General features: G+C 42.3%; 1 protein-coding gene across 3 annotated transcripts in view; it reads left to right on the top strand.

The window, feature by feature from the left end:
* kalrna (kalirin RhoGEF kinase a) overlaps positions 1 to 19,920 on the top strand; it is a 754,589-nt gene that overhangs the window by 368,340 nt on the left and 366,329 nt on the right. For all 3 annotated transcript variants that reach the window (XM_080199056.1, XM_080199055.1, XM_080199058.1), the window contains exon 6: positions 14,758 to 14,880. In XM_080199056.1, coding sequence (XP_080055182.1) covers positions 14,758 to 14,880 — 123 coding nt within the window. The remainder of the gene's footprint in view (positions 1 to 14,757; positions 14,881 to 19,920) is intronic.

Raw genomic sequence — 19,920 nt, 5'->3', positions numbered from 1 at the left:
GGCTGCGTTCAGAAAGCATTAAAGTGAGGACACAGCACAAAGTTTGTGAATCATGACACATACATCCAAAAGCAAGAGTTCCTACAGTATAGCAGGAGGCCATTCGGCCTATCGGGTCTGTACTGACCACACCCCTAATCCCACAACCCCATACATTTACTGTGAAAATCCCCCTGACACTAGGGTCAATTTAGCATGGCCAATCCACCTAATCTGCACCTGGACTGTGCAAGGAAACTGGAGCACCAGGAGGAAACCTGCGTGCACAGGGGGAATGTGCAAACTCTACACAGACAGTAAAAAAGGCCAGAATTGAACCTGGGTCCCTAGCACTGTGAGGCAGCAGTGCGAACTTGAATTTTTGCTCCTGAACATGTTTATTAGATATTTACAATTTTAAACTTTACAGCATTGATTAATTAGTTTGCCCATAACCTATGATCTAATCAGTGACTCACATCTCTTGCTGCCATTAATACATACAGCTTTTATAAACAGATCAGTTCATTCGTTAACATTTACAATATCTTTAATGGTTGTCATTCTTTTATTTGGCATGTTCACTTTCCAATTCCTGGGAATACTCCCCCATGCTCTGATAGTGCTCCATAAACCTGTCAATTATAGTGGGGAGTTTCATTGAGGGCCTGCATAAATCTCCGAAACAGCCTCTTACCATCAAGCAGAGTTGTGAATTACACAAGAAAACAACATAAACGCCATAAGTCTTCAGTGGCTTTGATGATTCAGTACCTTGATGACAAACTAATACCTGTTTTGTAAAGTCACTTACCTGTTCTTATGCACAGTTTTTAAGAGCACGTATTTGTTTCCAGTGATTAGCACAATTATTAATCAATTCTTATAGCATTTTATATTTACTCAATGCAGACAACTTTAATGGCTGTCATTTCTCGTTATAATGCAGCCCTGCTTTTTCATCCTTCACGTTCTTGTAGTCCTAGAAAAAACACACAGGAAATATTTTAAGCCATTGTTGTACATAAAACAATTGTGGCTATTGTACAGGAAAATGTAAGCTTGTTTCCTTAAAATGTTTGGAGTATTCCAATGAATTTCAGTATTTAAGTTTAAGGCCCCAGGGGACTGTTAAATTGAATTAAACAAGGTTTTCTGATAGCTCTTTTTTTTAAAGAGATTCTACCATTATTGCACATAAAACTTAATGTTGTAAAACTTCTTAGAAAACTTGACTTCCTCTCCCAAATTACAAACCTCACGCACATTTTTTGGGGGAATGATCCATTTATCATTCCAATTAATGTGAAGGTTTCCCTTCCGTAATGTAACATGTGGTGTTAGAAGTCAATAAATCCAACCTTGGATATCCTTAAAATGAAACCATTTCAATTGTAGAGTTTGTTTAAAAGGTTCTAGGTTCTGAAAATGATGTTCAAAAGGAACTAAGCAAGAAATACACCTCCATAGCACCAGGGGAAACAGCACTTTGGAGGCCTAATGATGATTTGTCGGGGTGCTGTGCAGAACCAGCCACTTCCATCATGGCTGGCACAGTGTTGCCTCTTGAGAAGAGTTCCAGCATCAGTGCTTGCAGTGGGTGCTGGAAAGCCAATGAACTGATGCATTGGCAGCACATCTCATTTGGAGCAAGCAGGTCCAGGCATTGCATTCCTACATCATTTTGAAAATGACAAGTGTCAAGGTGCAGGAAGGCCCCTAAACTCACATTCCTTAAAGGTTAAGACACCCAAATGGCAGTTAAGATTACTTTAAGAACTTCTGTTATTGCAGGTTGCAAGTACCCTGAGGTATTTTTTGATATGTTGTGGTGAAAACCTGAACTTTCCAGGCAGTGTTGCTGCATCCTCACAGGGAGCCCTGAGGTCTTGCCCATATAAAGGGTGCAAAATGTTTACGGGCAGCAATGGCCATGCCTCTGGGTCTGCAGGGTGATTGTAAAATAGAACAGAGACTGTGGAAAGAGCAAGATCTGCAAGATGCCCTCTGTCATTTTGGAGCCAACCGTTTCCATGCTTCTTGACCGTGACCAAAACTGTCTAATAAACCAGCCAGTGCACCCATCATCTCAGTGTACATCCTCATCAGCATTCCTGTACACTTCCTCACCAAGGTCCTCATGTTTGTCATCTGTAACAATACTTCTCTGCCACCTTGCCCTCCAATGAGCTGCCAAATCAACTATCCTTTCCCTTTGGCCTGGCTGCAGGTCACTTGTGTTTAGATTACTCACCATGTGCTGCTGATCCCAACTCTGTACTTGCCTTCGAGGTTTATACAGTGCTAGTAAGGCTGTAGATTTCAAATCAAGGGACAGGGTCTCTTTATTAATGCTATTCTGTTAATCTCTCTCATTCTCAGGCTGCAGTGGTTGGGCAGGCGGTGTTAAAATGCAAATAGGTAGTGAAGGATAGAACCGGAACCTTGTTGTTATATACTGTACATGGTTTCTTTTTATCCTTTCATGGAATGTGGGTGTTGCTTTGATTCACAGCAACCCACATTACGTATTGTTCACCTTCAATCCAACAAATTTCATTTCAGTCTGCTCCTATATAAATTGAGTTCCCCATTAATGCCCGCCATCTAAATACAATCAAACACTCAATGAAATACAATTAACAAATTGTCTTTGCTTTCTTTAAAGAGAAATAAGCTGTGATGTACAACCAAAATTTCTAAGCAGTATAGAAGTCCATACTCAGTACAAAGATTACATTGTGAGATACCCTCCTCCAGGACCCCTAACAATTTCTTTGTACTTATTTGTGCTTATGTTAGTAAATCAAAATAACAATTGATGGCATGAATCTATCCATTCAATTTGAGATTTCCTCTCTCTCCAACTTTTCTTTCAAGCTGGCAAGGTCGATCTATAACTTCTTCTTGTACATAGAGCACACATTGTCCCGCAATGAATAATTAGCCACATAATATCTCAATGGGTATACTATCTTCACTGCCCCAGTTAAACAGAATGTAACTTAAAATATATGACAATTAAAATTCCATATCCACTACCTCCACAAGAACCTGTGGGGGGTGTGGGGAAAATTTCTGGCTTTACTGCAGTGTGTTTCCTGAAGTGGGAGGTAGCACACTGTTCACCAGCAATGGGATATTCTGGTGCCGCTGTCATCAATGGCATTTCCCACTGACTGCACCTCATGCCGCCAGAAAACCCACAGCAGGGGTGCGCCATTGGCAGGACCCAGAAGTTCCAGCCAGCATGAGGAAAATTCCAACCAGTATTTCAATAGCCAAAGTATCGTTAACAACTCTTCCTATTTTCTTAGCTTCCCAAATAAAGACAACTTTCCTCATTCTCACCTATCAGGAGTATTTATGAAACCAGCTTTACTAAAAATCCATCAGGAAGATTAGCATGTGATTCAAGTGTATTCAAGAGACGGCTGGATATAGCACTTGGGGCGAATAGGATCAAAGGTTATGGGGAAAAAACAGGATTAGGCTATTGAGTTGGACGACCAGCCAAGATCATGATGAATGGTGGAGCAGGTTTGAAGGGCCACATGGCCTCATGCTCCTATCTTCTATGTTTCTATGATAACACAAGATATCAAATTTTCTGTTCTATGGACCATCCTAAGATTGAAACATAAGTACATACTTTTCCTAACTTAATTTTCATAGTGTTTTACATGCCCATAAAATATCCTCCATGTTAAGATGTTTAATTGAAGCTCTTAATTCTAACACATCAAAACGAACATGTGGCCTAATCTGAGAGAACAAACAAGTTAACAGACCATTTAAGTTTCACAAAATGCTCAGTCTCCTCTTTAGATGTAAGATGATCTTTCTGTGATGGTCTGTAACAGTTATTTGGGTGGGAATGGCACTTTCGAAATAGGATTGTTGATTTATTGTTATTCAAATGCTAATATTTTTAAACGTCTAAATCAATTTATTTAAAAGCCCCAAAAACCTGACTCCCAAATTTAAATTCTACTCCAGTTTTATTAGTAATACATTTCTCAAATTCCACAATAACACCCATAAGAAATCATCAATATGCATCATGATGTTGTCTGGAAGTTTTCCCTTATGGTATTAATAAAACATTGCACAATCTGCTTTTAGTTGAACACAACCTATTTACAGCAGCACAGAATTCTGTGAAAAATACCACACTGGAAGCATCATTCAGGCCATCGACATATTTGTTTAGTTTCCATATTTTTCATTCTGCATCTGCTTCCTTTGCGAATGGTTTCAGATGCACTTCTTTCTGAGAAGTATTCCCTTGCAACAACGCGGTTTTTATGTCAAATGACTTCCCCCTCCATAAATATGTGGCCAAGAAAGGATTTTAAGATTATTTTTACAGCTATGGGAGAATCCACTCTAATATCTTTATCATCCAGCCATTCTTCAAAGCCCCTGGTAACCAGCCTCACTTTAGGACTTCTGCAGACCAAATCCAGTTATGCGACAAAGCTGGTTGACCTTTATCTGGTACCTAAGATTAAACTCCAAATTCTCACCAACTATCTACTATCCTTGTTTTGACTCTATTATTAGTTTATCCTCAAGTTTATTGACAGTACCAAAACCTCATGATCAAGAGGACCCAATATTACATGACTGTTCTGTGGACTTTATTTTATTGCCTGGTTTATTTAAGCTATGACCTCTACTTGTGTGCATTTGTTTGTTGGGACTAATTCCATAATGGCAGTAACCTGCACCACTGGAGGGTTGTTTCTGCAATTCATGATTATTTTCCGAACATGGTCTCACTTTTTCCACTCTTTCCCCTTATTCTGCTTGTCCATGAACCTCACTTCTCGACCATTAGCCTGAAAGTTCAACCAAAGTGTAAACTTACCATAGCTTTCTTGCATGTTTCACAATGGTCACATCTCTTTATTCATTATATTCCTCTGGACCATATGTCACCCATGTACGGACTATGGATAACTGTCCTGTATATAACTCTGTAATGTGTGTGATGATCACTTAAATTATCACTACCCAGCTCTTCATCTACTGTGTACCTCTTTTATTTCTAGCAGCTGCTCAGAATCTAAGATTTTATAGGTAATTCTCATTAATCATGAGGAATGAATCTTGACAGTTTGGCTACCATGTTTGATAAGTACCATTTTATCATAACCACCCAATACCTTTACCTGGACACTTTCACTTCCCCGGTTCTCTCTTTTTATAGTATCCAAAATCTCCCGAATCAAACACTGTCTCAGATCATCTTGGTGCTCTCTGAATTTTCTCTGATACGTCAACTTTGAATAAAGCCTCCTTGTTTGTTAAGTATTTAAATGGTCAGAAAAAAAGGGAACTAATTTTAGTAGCTTCAGGACCAGGAGGATTATCACAAAGAATAGAAGGTAATTGAAGATTTCACCCAATGGTTAGTTGACAAGGACTCCAATCATCTGAAGAGAATTCTTTGCATGAACTGCCCATGCTAATCTGCCAACATTTTATGCACTGTTTCAGCAATCACAGTATTATTTATTTTGCAAAGGTCATTGCTGAAAGGACTTTTAGCCATTGTATTCATGATTATGATAGCCACAATCTCACATATATCTCTGAACTCTTTGTGAGCAATTCACCTCCATTATTTATCAAAAACTTCGCTGGTGTATCAAGTGTAGTTATTCAGTTTTTCTATAAATACCATCCTATCCTTGTTGTACATTGTTATAAACATACTGAATTTCAGAACTGTATCAAAAAATGCAAGATAAAAATATTTCTGTCTTTGTCCCAAATCTTTTAAACCACAGCCTCTATTTGTAAATGTGAAACCTCCCACTGGCTGAGGTCTTGATGCATCCTTCAATATTTCCTTGGAGATTTCATAATTCTCTCTAATCTGTTCTATTTGCATCCATGACAACTGTATATGCATCTTTTTTGTAAGATGTTTAACCATTGACAAGTTAAGTGAACAAATTGACTATGTAACTTTAAGACTATTTGCTGTTTTTCTCTGATTCTTGGCATCATTTATATTTGTCCAACAGTCTAATGAAACACATCAGGTTTTGTTAAGGAGATACAATAATGTCCTGACTTGGTCACCTGTAGGTCCACTGACAACAAAAATAATTGCTTTCTCATGCTCTGTCAAGTTTCATTAGTGTCTTATTCGAGAAATTTTACTCAGCCTAGGTATTTCATTAGAGGCCACATCAGTTCTTGCAAAATGACTTACTCCAGCTATTTTAGATGGAATTATCGCTCTCTTATGGAACTGCAAGGTGTTATTATCATCAAGGCTAAACCATTATATTCCTTCACCTTGCATTGATCATCTCCACTAAATGAATAAAGGTCGCATTTTAACCAATCTACGTATAATGTCATGCAATTAAAGGAGTCCATGACTTATTCATTCATCACAGGATTAAAACTCCTTGTGCTGGATTTTACACCCCTCTGGCAGCAAGTTGACGTGTGTGTGTGTGTGGCAGGGGATGAAAAAGATGCCAACAGCAATGTGCCTGCCCCCTACCTGCTACAAATTTGCCAGAGGCGGGAGAATAATTAGAAGACTGACCTGGCTATGGGCCAATTGAAACCCTTAAGTGCCAAACTAATGGCCTCATCCTGCCATTGCTGAGACTTGACCAGCGGAGGAAGAGGCTTATGCCAAGCAACCAGGATGGCAGTCTTCGCTGGCTGGTGTTAGACAATTGGGGGTTGGGGGAATGGTTGTCTCTGAACTTTTTAGGTGACTCTGTGTTGTAATATAAGTAAGATACATTGCAAGGTGATTTTCTTTGAAAAAGCAGGTACTGCATATTTCAGTTTGTACACCATATAAATGAACAGATCTGACATATTAGCCTGGATTTTCCACAGTAGCATGATCACACCAAGATATAGGGCAGGGCACACCCAATTATGCTAACACTGACCCCACTGCATTTTCCATTGACAACTTCATGAGGATATTTTAGGTAAGCCCAAACTATCGAGATGCCTCACCTGTTGAACAATGGAATTTAGTGGGCTTCTGTAGGATTTAAACACTTCCAACAGCTAAAAGAGCCAAGTATCACCATTGCTCCTCAATCAGAGCGTACCGAACATCACCAGAGGGTCTGATATAAATGGCTGAGTGACATACAGAGCAGCTCACCATCGGCTTCTTGAGGGCAATTAGGGATGGACAATAAATGCTGACCTAGCCAGCAACGCCCACATTACATAAAAAGATATATTTTTAAAAAGTGGTCAAGAAAAGCTTGAACATGGGAAAGGAGATATTGTCACTTGGAGGGTTATAGTAAGTTGCTCCTCAATTGATTAGACATAGGGCCCAGAAGTTCAACTGAGCAGAGTTCTTCCTGTCTCCACGTTGAAAATTCATGCTGCTGCCAGCTCAAATTCTAATGTTGCCCCTCCAGTAACTTTTGTTAGGGCCCCAAGGACAGGCCACTCTTCTGTTCATTTACACTTGTGATGTGGAGATGCCGGCGTTGGACTGAGGTGAAACACAAAGAAATCCCACAACACCTGTTTAAAGTCCAAACAGGTTTATTTGTAGCAAACGCCGCAAGCTTTCGGGACAGCCTGTCCCTTCGTCAGGTGGCTGGGAATTCTGGTCGTAAAAATGGCACAAAGACACAAACTTAATTTAAATGGCACAAGGACACAAACTTAGGATGTCCCGAGGCTTGGTACGTTGGGGAGACCACGCAGACATTACGACAACGGATGAATGAACACTGCTCGACAATCACGAGGCAAGACTGTTCTCTTCCTGTTGGGGAACACTATAGCGGTCATGGGCATTCGGCCTCTGATCTTTGGGTAAGCATTCTCCAAAGCGACCTTCAGGACACACAACAGCGCAGAGTCGCTGAGCAGAAACTGATAGCCAAGTTCCGCACACATGAGAACAGCCTCAACCGGGATCGTGGGTTCATGTCACACTATCTGTAACTCCCACAACTTGCCTGGACTTACAAAATCTCATTAACTGTCCTGTCTGGAAACAATACACATCTCTTTAACCTGTGCTTAAAGCTCTTTCTAGTCACATTGTCTGTACCTTTAAGAATTGATTACTGTAAAGACTCACATTCCAATCATTATGCATGTAATTTGAGTTTGTGTCTTTGTGTCAATTTTACGACCAGAACTCCCAGCCACTTGGAGGGACAGGCTGTCCCGAAATAAACCCGTTTACACTCATGAGCAGAGGATAGGGAACAGAATGCAGCTGACCCACCTCAGGACTTTACAGCTGTTGTAAGATCGTCCACTCCAATCCCAGAAACTATATTTGAATCATAGTAGCCAAGCATCTAATGTTGTCGTGCCATTCAATAGCACCTAGCAAAACAACCAAAATTAGTTTCACCATTAACAAAAATCTTATCAAAGAATGGCAGAGTGCTGTTTCCGGCAAGAAAACTGACATCTTTCTCTCCAGAGAAACCAGTCAGTTTTCTCTCTAGGTCTTCTGAAACTCCGCCAATAAAAATCAAGGGGCCGTGTTTCAGACCGTCCTACAGGAGGGGCAGGGTGTCAGCACCCCAGTTAAACTCCCGCTGCTGAATGATCAGGGTGCCATCTTTAAAGTTTATGTATTACTGTCACAATTAGGCTGCCATTAACACTTCAATGAAGTTACTGTGAAAATCCCCTAGTCGCCACACACCAGCGCCTGTTCAGGTATACAGAGGGAGAATTTAGCCTGGTCAATGCACGTCTCTCAGACGCCACCTTTCTCAGGGCACCAGCTTTACTCAACCTGAGTTAACCTCCTCCCTAACCCATCATGGAGGTCTCGGGGACCCTCTCCCCATCCTCAATCAGAGTCAGCACTTCTCTCCCCATCCCACCCCCCTCTGCAGCATTGGTCTCTTCTATCCACCAAACTCGATCACCAGCTCCTTCCTATCTCATCTCCCCCTGACCATAGTCTGAGCCAGCACCCACCTCCACCACCCCCCACCCTTCAAAGTCCATCACCAGTGTCTCCTACTCCTCCATCTGCTCCTGGCCACCATCACATCTAAATGAACCCTCCTCCATGAGGTTCCCACTGGGGCCCTTCAGATTTTTGTCACAATTTGGTGAATTTGGAAATTTGGCATGTCAGCTGTGACTCTCACCAACTTTTACACGTGCACCATTGAAAGCAATCTTTCTGGTTGTATCACAACTTGGTATGGCTCCTGTTCTGCCCAAGACTACAAAAGGTCATGAATGTAGCCCAATCCATCATGCAAACCAGCTTCCCATCCATTGACTCTGTCTACACTTTGCCTTTGCAAAGCAGCCGGCATAATTAAGGATCCCATGAAACCTGGACATTCTCTCTTCCACCTTCTTCCATCAGGAAAAACATACAAAAGTTTGAGGTCATGTACCAACTGACTCAAGAACAGCATCTTCCCTGCTGCTGTCATACTTTTGAATGGACTTACCTTGCATTAAATTGATCTTTCTCTACACCCTAACTATGACTGTATCACTACATTCTACACTCTTGTTTCCTTCTCTGTGAATGGTATGCTTTGCCTATGTAGCGTGCAAGAAACAATACTTTTCACTGAATGTTAATACATGTGACAATAATAAATCAAATCAAGATACATGGTCAACCTATGCCAAGGGGCAGTGCCAGGAGACATTGCCAGGCCACTGCCTGGCCATATTCCTCTCCTCCCGGGCTTTATTGATCTTTACGACACCAGGAAGACCACTACAAGAGATTCATGTCTAGGTGAACCTGCTTTCAATGGCACTGGCATCCAGTGAGGAGGGGGAAGGGGATGTCCCACAGAGGGTACTTGCTAATGACATGCTAATGCAGTAAAATGAGTCTACTGTGGTCCCGCGAAGTGTTTCACACCACTCCACTGGTGACGGGCTGTTAAGGTCAGAGCTCAGATATTTGCCAGAACAGATTGTGCTCTCTGGATTTTGATACAATCATAGAATCCCTACAGCACAAAAGGAGGCCCTTTGGCCATCGAACCTGCACCGACATCAATCCCAACCGGGCCATATCCCCGTGCATTTACCCTGCTAATCCCCTGACACTAAGGGACAATTTACCATGGTTAATCAATCTTATCCACACATCTTTGGACTCTGGGAGGAAACTGGAGCACCCAGAGGAAACACTTGCAGACGCAGGGAGAACATGTAAACTCCACACAGTCACCTGAGGCTGGACATGAAACCGGATGGATCCCTGGCACTGTGAAGCAGCAGTGCTAACCACTGTACCACTGTGTCACCATGCCACCATTCCCACAAATGGAAAGTGTGGACTCAAAATCACTCTGGTACAATGAGAAAAGCAATAGATAACACACATGCTGGCTTTGCATTTAAATTTTGTTGGGTCAATATTGTCGATGCAGAAACCTTGGTCTTAGCAAGGTTTGAAAATGATTTATGTCAAATAGTTTGATGACCAACATTGAGTGAAATGCTGAGGAAAAACCTGATTTTGTTACAGGATAGGGGAAGTTATAGACAAGATGGAATTATAGACAAGATGACGGAGGTGATAGTGGATGCCTTGGTGATTATTTTCCAAACGTCGCTGGATTCCGGGGAAGTGCCGGAAGATTGGAAAACGGCTAATGTGACACCATTGTTTAAGAAGGGTGGCAGGCAAAAGGCAGGGAATTATAGGCTGGTTAGTTTAACGTCTGTTGTAGGTAAAATGTTAGAATCCGTGATCAAGGAGAAAATAGCGAGGCATCTTGAGGAGAATTGTTTGATAGAGCAGACACAGCACGGTTTCATTAAGGGGAAGTCGTGTCTGACGAATTTATTGGAGTTCTATGAGGATGTGTCTAGGGCGGTGGATAGAGGAGAGCTGGTGGATGTGGTGTTTCTTGATTTTCAGAAGGCGTTCGACAAGGTACCTCACAAGAGGTTATTGCAGAAGGTCAGGGGACATGGAGTTGGGGGTAGGGTGTTAGCGTGGATAGGGGATTGGCTGTCAAATAGGAGGCAGAGAGTGGGGGTCAATGGGTGCTATTCGGATTGGCAGTTGGTGACTAGTGGAGTGCCCCAGGGGTCGGTGCTGGGGCCTCAGCTATTTACCATTTATATAGATGATCTGGAGGAGGGAACCGAGTGTATGGTGTCGAAATTTGCTGATGACACCAAGATTGGTGGAACGGCAAATTGTGCGGAGGGTGTGGAGAATCTGCAGAAGGATCTAGATAGTCTGGGCGAATGGGCCAGGAACTGACAAATGGAATTTAATGTTGGCAAATGTGAAGTTGTCCACTTTGGTAGGAATAATGGTAGGAAGGATTATTACTTACATGGCGAAAAACTGCAGCATGCGACGGTGCAGAGGGACCTCGGGGTCCTTGTGCATGAGTCGCAAAAACCCAGCCTGCAGGTGCAGCAGGTGGTCAGGAAGGCAAATGGGATGCTGGCCTTCATAGCGAGGGGGATTGAATATAAAAGTAGGGAGGTCGTGCTGCAGCTGTATAGGGCACTGGTGAGGCCGCAGCTGGAGTACTGTGTGCAGTTTTGGTCGCCGCACTTACGCAAGGATATTTTGGCCTTGGAGGGAGTGCAGAGGAGGTTTACTAGGCTGCTACCGGAGTTGAGGGGGTTGAACTATGAGGAGAGGCTGAATAAACTAGGCTTGTACTCGTTAGAGTTTAGAAGAATGAGGGGAGATCTCATTGAGACATGTAAGATGATGAATGGGATGGATAGGATAGAGGTGGAGAGGCTCTTCCCGCTCAGAAAGGACAGTAGGACAAGAGGGCACAGCCTCCAGATAAAGGGGGGGCGGTTTAGAACGGAGTTGAGGAGGAACTTCTTCACTCAAAGGGTGGTGAATCTCTGGAATTCTCTGCCCGTTGAGGTGGTGGAGGCTGCCTCGCTAAATATTTTTAAGATGCGGGTTGATAGGTTTTTGATAGGCAAGGGGATTAAGGCTTATGGGGAGAGGGCGGGAATGTGGAACTGAGACACGACAGATCAACCATGATCTTATTGAATGGCGGGGCAGGCTCGAGGGGCTAGATGGCCTACTCCTGCTCCTATTTCTTATGTTCTTAAGATAGATATTACATTGTCCAAGGCAGGAGACCTCATCAAAAGAAGTGGCGTGATTATCCCTTGCATCTGGCTATGCATTGTCCACTCTGTGATGCTGTGCTGTTCCTCTTACTAATTTCAGGGCTTTCTCTCTCCTGGCTTTTCTTGATGAAGCTAGTTTGTAAAAGTACATTTATGAAACAGGCAGCACACAATCATGATTCTTGAGACACCAGTTGCATTATAATGCAAGGGCACCTCCAACCTGATTTAGGTTTCTGAAGCAAGACTTGAACATTCCTGGTGATTTTGTCTCTCGTGACAGAGCAGAGCAGAATTTGTTAATGTTATGTTCAGCTAATGGCATGGGAAGTTGTACAAGTGCAATCAGTCATTGCTTTAAATGGAATGGTCATCTTGATAAACCACTCAAGAGCTTTCACAATCAGGGTTGCTGACATATTGAATAGCCTGAAAATGAAGGCATTGTGGTAGCTCCTAAAAACCGCTTGTACACCACAGCTTGGCATCTGAAGAGTGGATTCCTTTTCTGTTGATGCATGGTATTGACCAAGAAAGCACATATGGCCACAAGGATGCAATCATTGGCTTTTGGACCCTGAGAAATTCCACTCTGTCAAAGTACAGTGGCATATCATGCTGCTGCTGTTTGTTCAAAGAGAAGAGCACAGAATCACAGTTACAGCTCAGAAGGAGGCCATTCAGCCCATAGCCCAACGTGTATGCATTGGCTCTCTAAACGAACAATTTGTTGAGTGCCATTCTTTTGCTTCTCCCCTTAACCCTGCACATTCTTTCTTTTGAGATAACAGTCTAATTCCCTTTTGAATACTTCAGTTGAACCTCTATAAGTTCAAGATTTATTATTAATGTCCCATTGAAGTTAAATGCAGCTGACCAGCTCACTGAAAGCTGAAGATAAGAAATTGGTCAAGCACTAAAGGGAGTAAAAATCTCTCCTCCATTTTTCACCTCCATGCATCTGCCAGGTCATATTTGTAAAGATATTTAGACTGTTGCATTTTTAAAATATATTTATGGGATATGGGAGTCGCTGGCTAGACCAACATTTATTGCCCATTCCCTAGTTGCTCTTGAGAGTGCTGGTGAGCTGCCTTCCTGAGCCACAGCAGTCCCTGAGGTACTCCCGCTTTGCTGTTAGGGATTTCCAGGATTTTGACCTGGTGACAGTGAAGGAATGATGATATATTTCCAAGTCAGGATGTTGAGTGACTTGGAGGCAAACATTCGGGTGGTGGTGTTCCCAGGTAACTGCAGCTCTTGTCCTTCTAGATAGTAGTGGTCGTGGGTTCGGAAGGTGCTGCCTAAGTAACCTTGGTGAGTTCCTGCAATGCATCTTGTAAATGGCACACACAGCTCCACTGTTCATTGGTGATAGAGGGATGGAATGTTGGTGGAAGGGCTAACAATCTACCTCATTGGTGGGCTGCTTTGTCCTGGATAGTGTTGCACTTCTTGAATGTTGTTCAAGCTGCATTCATCCAGGTTAAGTGGAGAGTATTCCAATACACTACTGCCTTGTAGATGATGGACAAACTTTGATGAGTTATTTGCCACAGGATTCCTAGCCTTTGAGCGGCTCTGGTAGCCATAGTATTTATATTGTTCAGTTTCTGACCAATGCAAACCCCCAGAAAATTAATAGCGGGGGATTCAGCAAAGGTAATGCCATTGAATGATAAAGGTGAAGGTTAGATCGTCTTTTGTTGGAGATGGTCACTGCCTCGCACTTGTGTGGCGTGAATGTTACTTGCTATTTGCCAGCCCAAGCCTAGATATTATCGGAGTCTTGCTGCATTTGGACATGGACTGCTTCTTTATTAATAAGGGGATCAGGGGCTATGAGGAAAAGGTAGGAGAATGAGGATGAGAAAAAAATCAGCCATGATTGAATGGCGGAGCAGATTCGATGGGCCAAGTGGCCTAATACTGCTCCTATGTCTTATGGTCTTCTGTATCTGAGGAGTCTAGAATGATATTGAACATCCCCACTTCTGACCTTATGATGGAAGGAAGATCATTGATGAAGCAGCTGAAGGTGGTTGGGCCTAAGACACATTTTATTATGAGACCTAATTTCTGCCTCCAGATGGAGGTGTGGTGGAACTAGGTTTAATTCTGAAGACAACTGGATCTTTCAAATGGTTCAATCAATGAAGAGGCTGAATGGAGCTCTGTGGCAAACATTCCCAAATTCTTCAGATAGCTGTGAGGTAATGTCCACTGAATTTTGGGAAACAAAGTTCTCCACATCTCAGTATGTTGTCTCATTAGTAAACTTGATTATATCTGTCAGTAAAATGTATATAAAACAAACGTGGCTGAGTGAAGATCAAACCATTACTCTTGGGCAAATCATAGTAATTTAGTACATGAATGCAGCAATTTTTATTTTGGACACATGATTCAACACCTCAGAACTTGAAATTGGCTATTATACTGGGAATCCTGAAGATCAAAAAATTTCCATCCATCTCTCTCTCCATTGATCATATTTTTTGTTTTCTTCTCTGTTCCTTTCCCTCAGGCTCGCTTGCTCTCATAACTCTCTCTAGTTTTGCTTTTGCCAATTCACCTTTCTCTTTCCTACATTTGGAATGTGTGCCAATTGCCTGTAAACACTTGAGATCAAATTTCATCTCACAATCTGCTCTAACCAGTTCTTTTTCTTTAATTCAGATGTTTGACTGGATCAGTCACAACAAGCAATTGTTCCTTCAGAGTCATACTGAGATTGGAGTGAGTTACCAGCATGCTTTGGATCTACAGGCTCAGCACAACCACTTTGCTATGAACTCGATGGTAAGCACTTGTAGCTTGTAATGAAAGACATAAAAAGTTCCTCGATTGCAATTAGCTTATTTAACTACACTTCTCAGAAAATACTTGTAAATTCATAATAACTGATGTGAAAATGCTTATGTTATATTTTATTGTAGTAAAATGTTTCAAAAAGCTTCATAAACATTGGGGGGAATTTTCCATTTCCATTTTGGGGAGGAAGGGGGTGAGATTGGCAGTTGGAGCAGAAAACCCCACGGAATCCTAAAATGCGGGATTTCCCACTCCGATCGTCCCCGCACTCCCGCCAATGGCATAACTGGAAACCTAAATTTCAATGTCGGGGTCTCCATTTGAATGTATTTATATATAACTATAAGGCCTTTACGCCTGATAGTGCCCCCCAACCCCAGCTGTTAGAATGTCCACTCAAGTTGGGGCATCCTTACAACAGGTCCTCCACGATATGCATCTAGTGAGCAGAACCCAGCAGAACTATGCCAGAGGTGCACAGGTGAGTACTTCCCCCAGCAGGGAGAGGGTCATGCTGAGCCAGTACCTGGGCACTGCCCCCAGCACTGCTTAGGCACTGCATCCTGACAAAAAAAACTCCAAAAATTACACCTTGTTAATTTGGTGTAATTAGGGTTTTAATGGCTAAGCCAAAATTTCTGAATAACTCTCTGGCCCTGAAATACTAACATTATTTCGGAGTAATGCCAATATTTTTTCCATAAGGTTAGAAGTTCCTTAGGTTTTTTTAAATTTATAAAATTAAATTATAATATTTCAGCCCCTAATTCATATGCTACATTTTTTACATCACTCTGTAAAATTTATAAAAAATGATGGATAATCAGTGCTTTTTACTTTCTGTTTGCTGTCTGAGAATTTTTCAATGTTACCCTGCTCAATGATATTAATAATGCTGATGCTTGGAGATACCCTGAGTTGGTGCCAGAATCAAATAAATGTCAGCAAATGTGAAGTCCACATTGCAGAGATAGTTAGATCTTTGTCGGCAGCTTCCTTCAAAGTTGGTGGCACGTGCCGTCTGGGCCAGTTTCTGTACTTAGAATTCTACTTCAGTCAATAAGTACTGAAAAGAATACATGATTGTTACTTTTGTAGTCCATTCTGGAGATGTGTGAGCAAAATGTACATTATGGTAATAAGATCCCAGCTGTAATATACAAGTACTGAACTCATACTTCTATTGTCCAGAGTTTGGTTAGACTCCAGTTGGATTAATGCATTCAGTTTTGGGCATGTTTTAAAAGATAAAGAGATGTGAGGTGGTAGATGCAGGAACTTTCTTGTGGCGTGGGAATCCAGGCAAAGGGAAATAACATTAGAGTGAGACCATTTAGGGGTAAAATCAGGGGTCATAAAAAGTAGTGAAAATGTAGAATCTTTTCTCCCAAAAAGTTGTGGATAATGGATCAACTGAAACTCAGACTGATGGATTTTTATCAGGTAAGATTGCCGAGGGATATGGAATAAAGGTGGATTAGTAGACTTGAGATCGAATTAAATAGCAGAACAGGCTCCCATTTTTAATGGCAAGTTATATTTAATCTTTTTGAAAGCATTAGCTGTCATTAACTTTGCTCAATTTTGAGGCATTACCGAAGCTATAAGTGTTTAACACCATTTGAAAGATGGGTTGCAATTGCTCCACAGGTTTAACTGAGTTTTTAAACTTTGCTTTTTTGATTCATGTAGCTTTGATATGCTGTCAGACAGTATTTTAAGACTGCTGCCTCACTCAAGGTGACAATTTGGGAACTTTGAGTAATTGCTCAAATAGCCTGTTACACTGTTAAAATGCAGTGCCTGCAGTGGAAGTAAAATGGCTTTGCAAATTTTCAACCTCATCAATCTGCTTAATGGCCATGATTTTCCCAGAAAAAAACGAAGGCGGAATTTTCTGGCCATTCATACCTTGCCACCGCTGCAAGTGAAGTCGGAGAATTTGGCACTCAGCCAAATCTCCATTGACTGCAGCAGGATCAGAAAATCCCGCCAGCAAGAATGATCAGAAAATTCTACCCTAAATGTCACAACAGCAAGAACAATGAAGCGATCCGTGCTGGTCTGTCCAGTGCAGTCCGGACCATAATCATCTCACGCACAACCATTTTTGGGAAAGTGGCGAGTTGTGCACCGGTTCTGGAAGGGACAGGGCCTAAACATGCAAGTCCACCCAGCTGCAAAGCGACTGGGTACCATTTTGGAACAGCGCCAGATTTCACAGTGGACTGGGAGACCTTCTCCCTCCTCCCACAGATATCAGAAAACGCCTCTCCTCCCCACCAGCAGCATGTTACGCCACCCCCTCTCTGACACTGATCACCAGCATCAGGGCATTGCAGCCTTCCTAGTGGGCCTCCTTTCATGCCCCTAACATGATCCCGACATGCCACCCCTCCCATGCTGCACCCCGTCATGACACCACCCTGTACAACCATCCTGGCACAGTGCACCCCATCTTCTCAGGCCCTGCCCCTTGGCATTGAGGACATTGAGGTGGGCACAGTCAAGTGGGCTGTGCTAGACGGCCATTACTCAGCTATGTCCTGACCATCCAGGGGCATCAATGGCACCCACCCCTAGCTTTGCTGGTCTTGTGCCAAGCCCGAAGATCGGAAGGTTCTGGGAATGGGGAGAATTCGGCATCGAACAGGCTATGCATATTTAAATACTGATTTAAATATGCCAATTGCCCTTTTTTTTATTCAATCGTGGGATATGGGCATCACTGGCTGGCCAGCATTTATTGTCCCTCTCTAGTTGGTAGGTAGTAAGCTGCCTTCTTGAAACACTGCAGTACACTCGCAGCAGGTTAGGAATGGATTTCCAGGATTTTGACCCAGCGACTGCGACTGGCTTGGAGGGGAACTTTCAGGTGGTGATGTTCCCATATATCTGTCGCCCGTGTCCTTCTAGATGAAAGTGTTCGTGCGTTTGGAGGGTGTGGTTAAGGACCTTTGGTGAATGTCTTCTTTGTTGCAGTCAGGTTTGCGCCATTAGGAAGGATCTGGGATGATTGCAAGCCATTAGGCGCTGGGCACAAAACCAATTTTTAGGCCCACATGCTATTTTCTGGGATCATGCGATCTGCACCAGGCATGGCATGGTTGGAAAATCGCCCCCAATAACTGTTTGGTATGGTCTCATTTCTTGCTCATCGTATCCTAGGGGAAAAGTTAAAACAATATGAATTTATTAACATGGTCACTGTGAAGACAAATATGCAATGTGAAGTAAAGGGCACTTCAACCCCTTTAGTTGAAAAAAGACTGGGAAATCTTTCAATAGTTTATAGAAATGAGCAGACATTCAAACTGGTCAGTAAACATTTGCCATTTCAACAGCTCTGAAATTTTGCAATATCTTATGAAATTGTGAAGTCGGTAAAAGTAATGAGGACCACCTATCAGAAACATTTGTTGAATGTTTTGGGAGTGCTCCCTATTAAATATTAACATAAGCAGAAGTTATTTGTTACTCATAGTAACATAGAAAGATTTGCAGCCTGGGAGGAGGTCAATCATCCCATTGTCAGTGCCAGCCAAAAAGCAGCCATTCATTCTAATCCCACCGTGTGCTCTTGGTCCTGTAGATTACTGCATCTCAAGTCCATTTCCAAGTGTTTTTTAAATGCGATCAGAGATTCTGCCTCTACCACACTTACCAAGTAATAAGATCCAGATCCCCACTTCTGGGTGAGGAAATAACTCCAACTGCCCTGTAATCCTTCTACCAATTACTTTAATCTATACACCATTAATTGTCCTCTATTAATCTCTACCTCTCTAAACAATGATTTATTCAGCCTCAGAGGCTGGGGTTCTCCGATCTCGTTCACCCTGGTACCATTGCCAGTGACAACAGAGAATTTGGCGCTCAGCCAAAACTCCATTCACTGCAGCGGGACTGGAGAATCCCAGCTGCAGGCGAGGTCACAGAATTCCGGTCAGAATTTCTTCCAATAAATTGCTCACCATCAAGGTTGGCTTAACATACCTGTAATTATTGAGGCTGTCCCTTACTCCCTTATTAAATAATAATGCAATTCGCAATCCTGTGGGCACCACATCTGTTGTCAGAGAGAATTGGAAAATTATGGCCAGAGCCATAATTTTTCCCCTTTCTTCCCTTAGCAGCTGGCTTTTAACCTGGGCCAGCTTCAAGGGTGCTATATTTAATATCCAATATTTTACATTACTCCTTCACTATAATGCTTGCTTGGTACTGTCTTTCATGTAAGTTGATGTAAAGTATTCATTATGAGAATGTCCACACATTCCATATCCACACACATTAGGTGGAAGGTTGTGCAGGTGAAAGGGTTTTCTACCCTAATATAAATGTGGATAAATCTGGTGGATAGGCTACAGAGTGCAGAATTCTTAAAATGCATTCAGAGTTGCAGAACCAGCACCTACTGAGCCCAACAAGAGAGTGGACAGTTCTGGACTTGCTTTTCAGGGATAAATTTGGTCAGGTGGAAGTGATATCAGTGGAAAAGCATTTTAATGATACGGATCAAAATTCATTTCGATTTAGAGTTTTTTATGGAAAAGCATAAAGAAACTTTCAACAGCCTAAGGAATTCTGAGTCCCAATCCCGCTCCCATGTTGTGTGGCGCTTGTAACACTTATTAAATTCAAATGACCTAATTAGCCAGGAGGCGAGTTTAGCACCCAATTAGAGGCCAAGAGCTGCCAGCCTGGTGCCAGTGACAATTACAGGTATGGGCTAGATTGGGGGCTGCCACTGCTTTGGCAGTTAAAGAAGATGGCTTCTCATGAGGTCATGAAGGTGGTATGAGGTGGTAAGAAGCCAAGGAATAGAGGCTTTAGAGCAGAGATCATGTCAGCACTTGTTAGCCCCACAGATTAGATAAAAACAGCAACTCCATGGAAAATTTATGGGTCCTGCAGCAACTACAACAACTAATATGCAGAAGACCATCAAGGGGGGGGAGGAGAAAATTTCAATCCCAAATGGACAGGCCCCATAACAAGCTCCTTAAGGAATTGTTAACTGGTGGT

Source organism: Carcharhinus amblyrhynchos, chromosome 11 (assembly GCF_965287045.1).
Source record: "Carcharhinus amblyrhynchos chromosome 11, sCarAmb.v2.hapA, whole genome shotgun sequence".
Taxonomy (NCBI): domain Eukaryota; kingdom Metazoa; phylum Chordata; class Chondrichthyes; order Carcharhiniformes; family Carcharhinidae; genus Carcharhinus; species Carcharhinus amblyrhynchos.
This window is presented reverse-complemented; position numbering and strand designations above follow the sequence as displayed.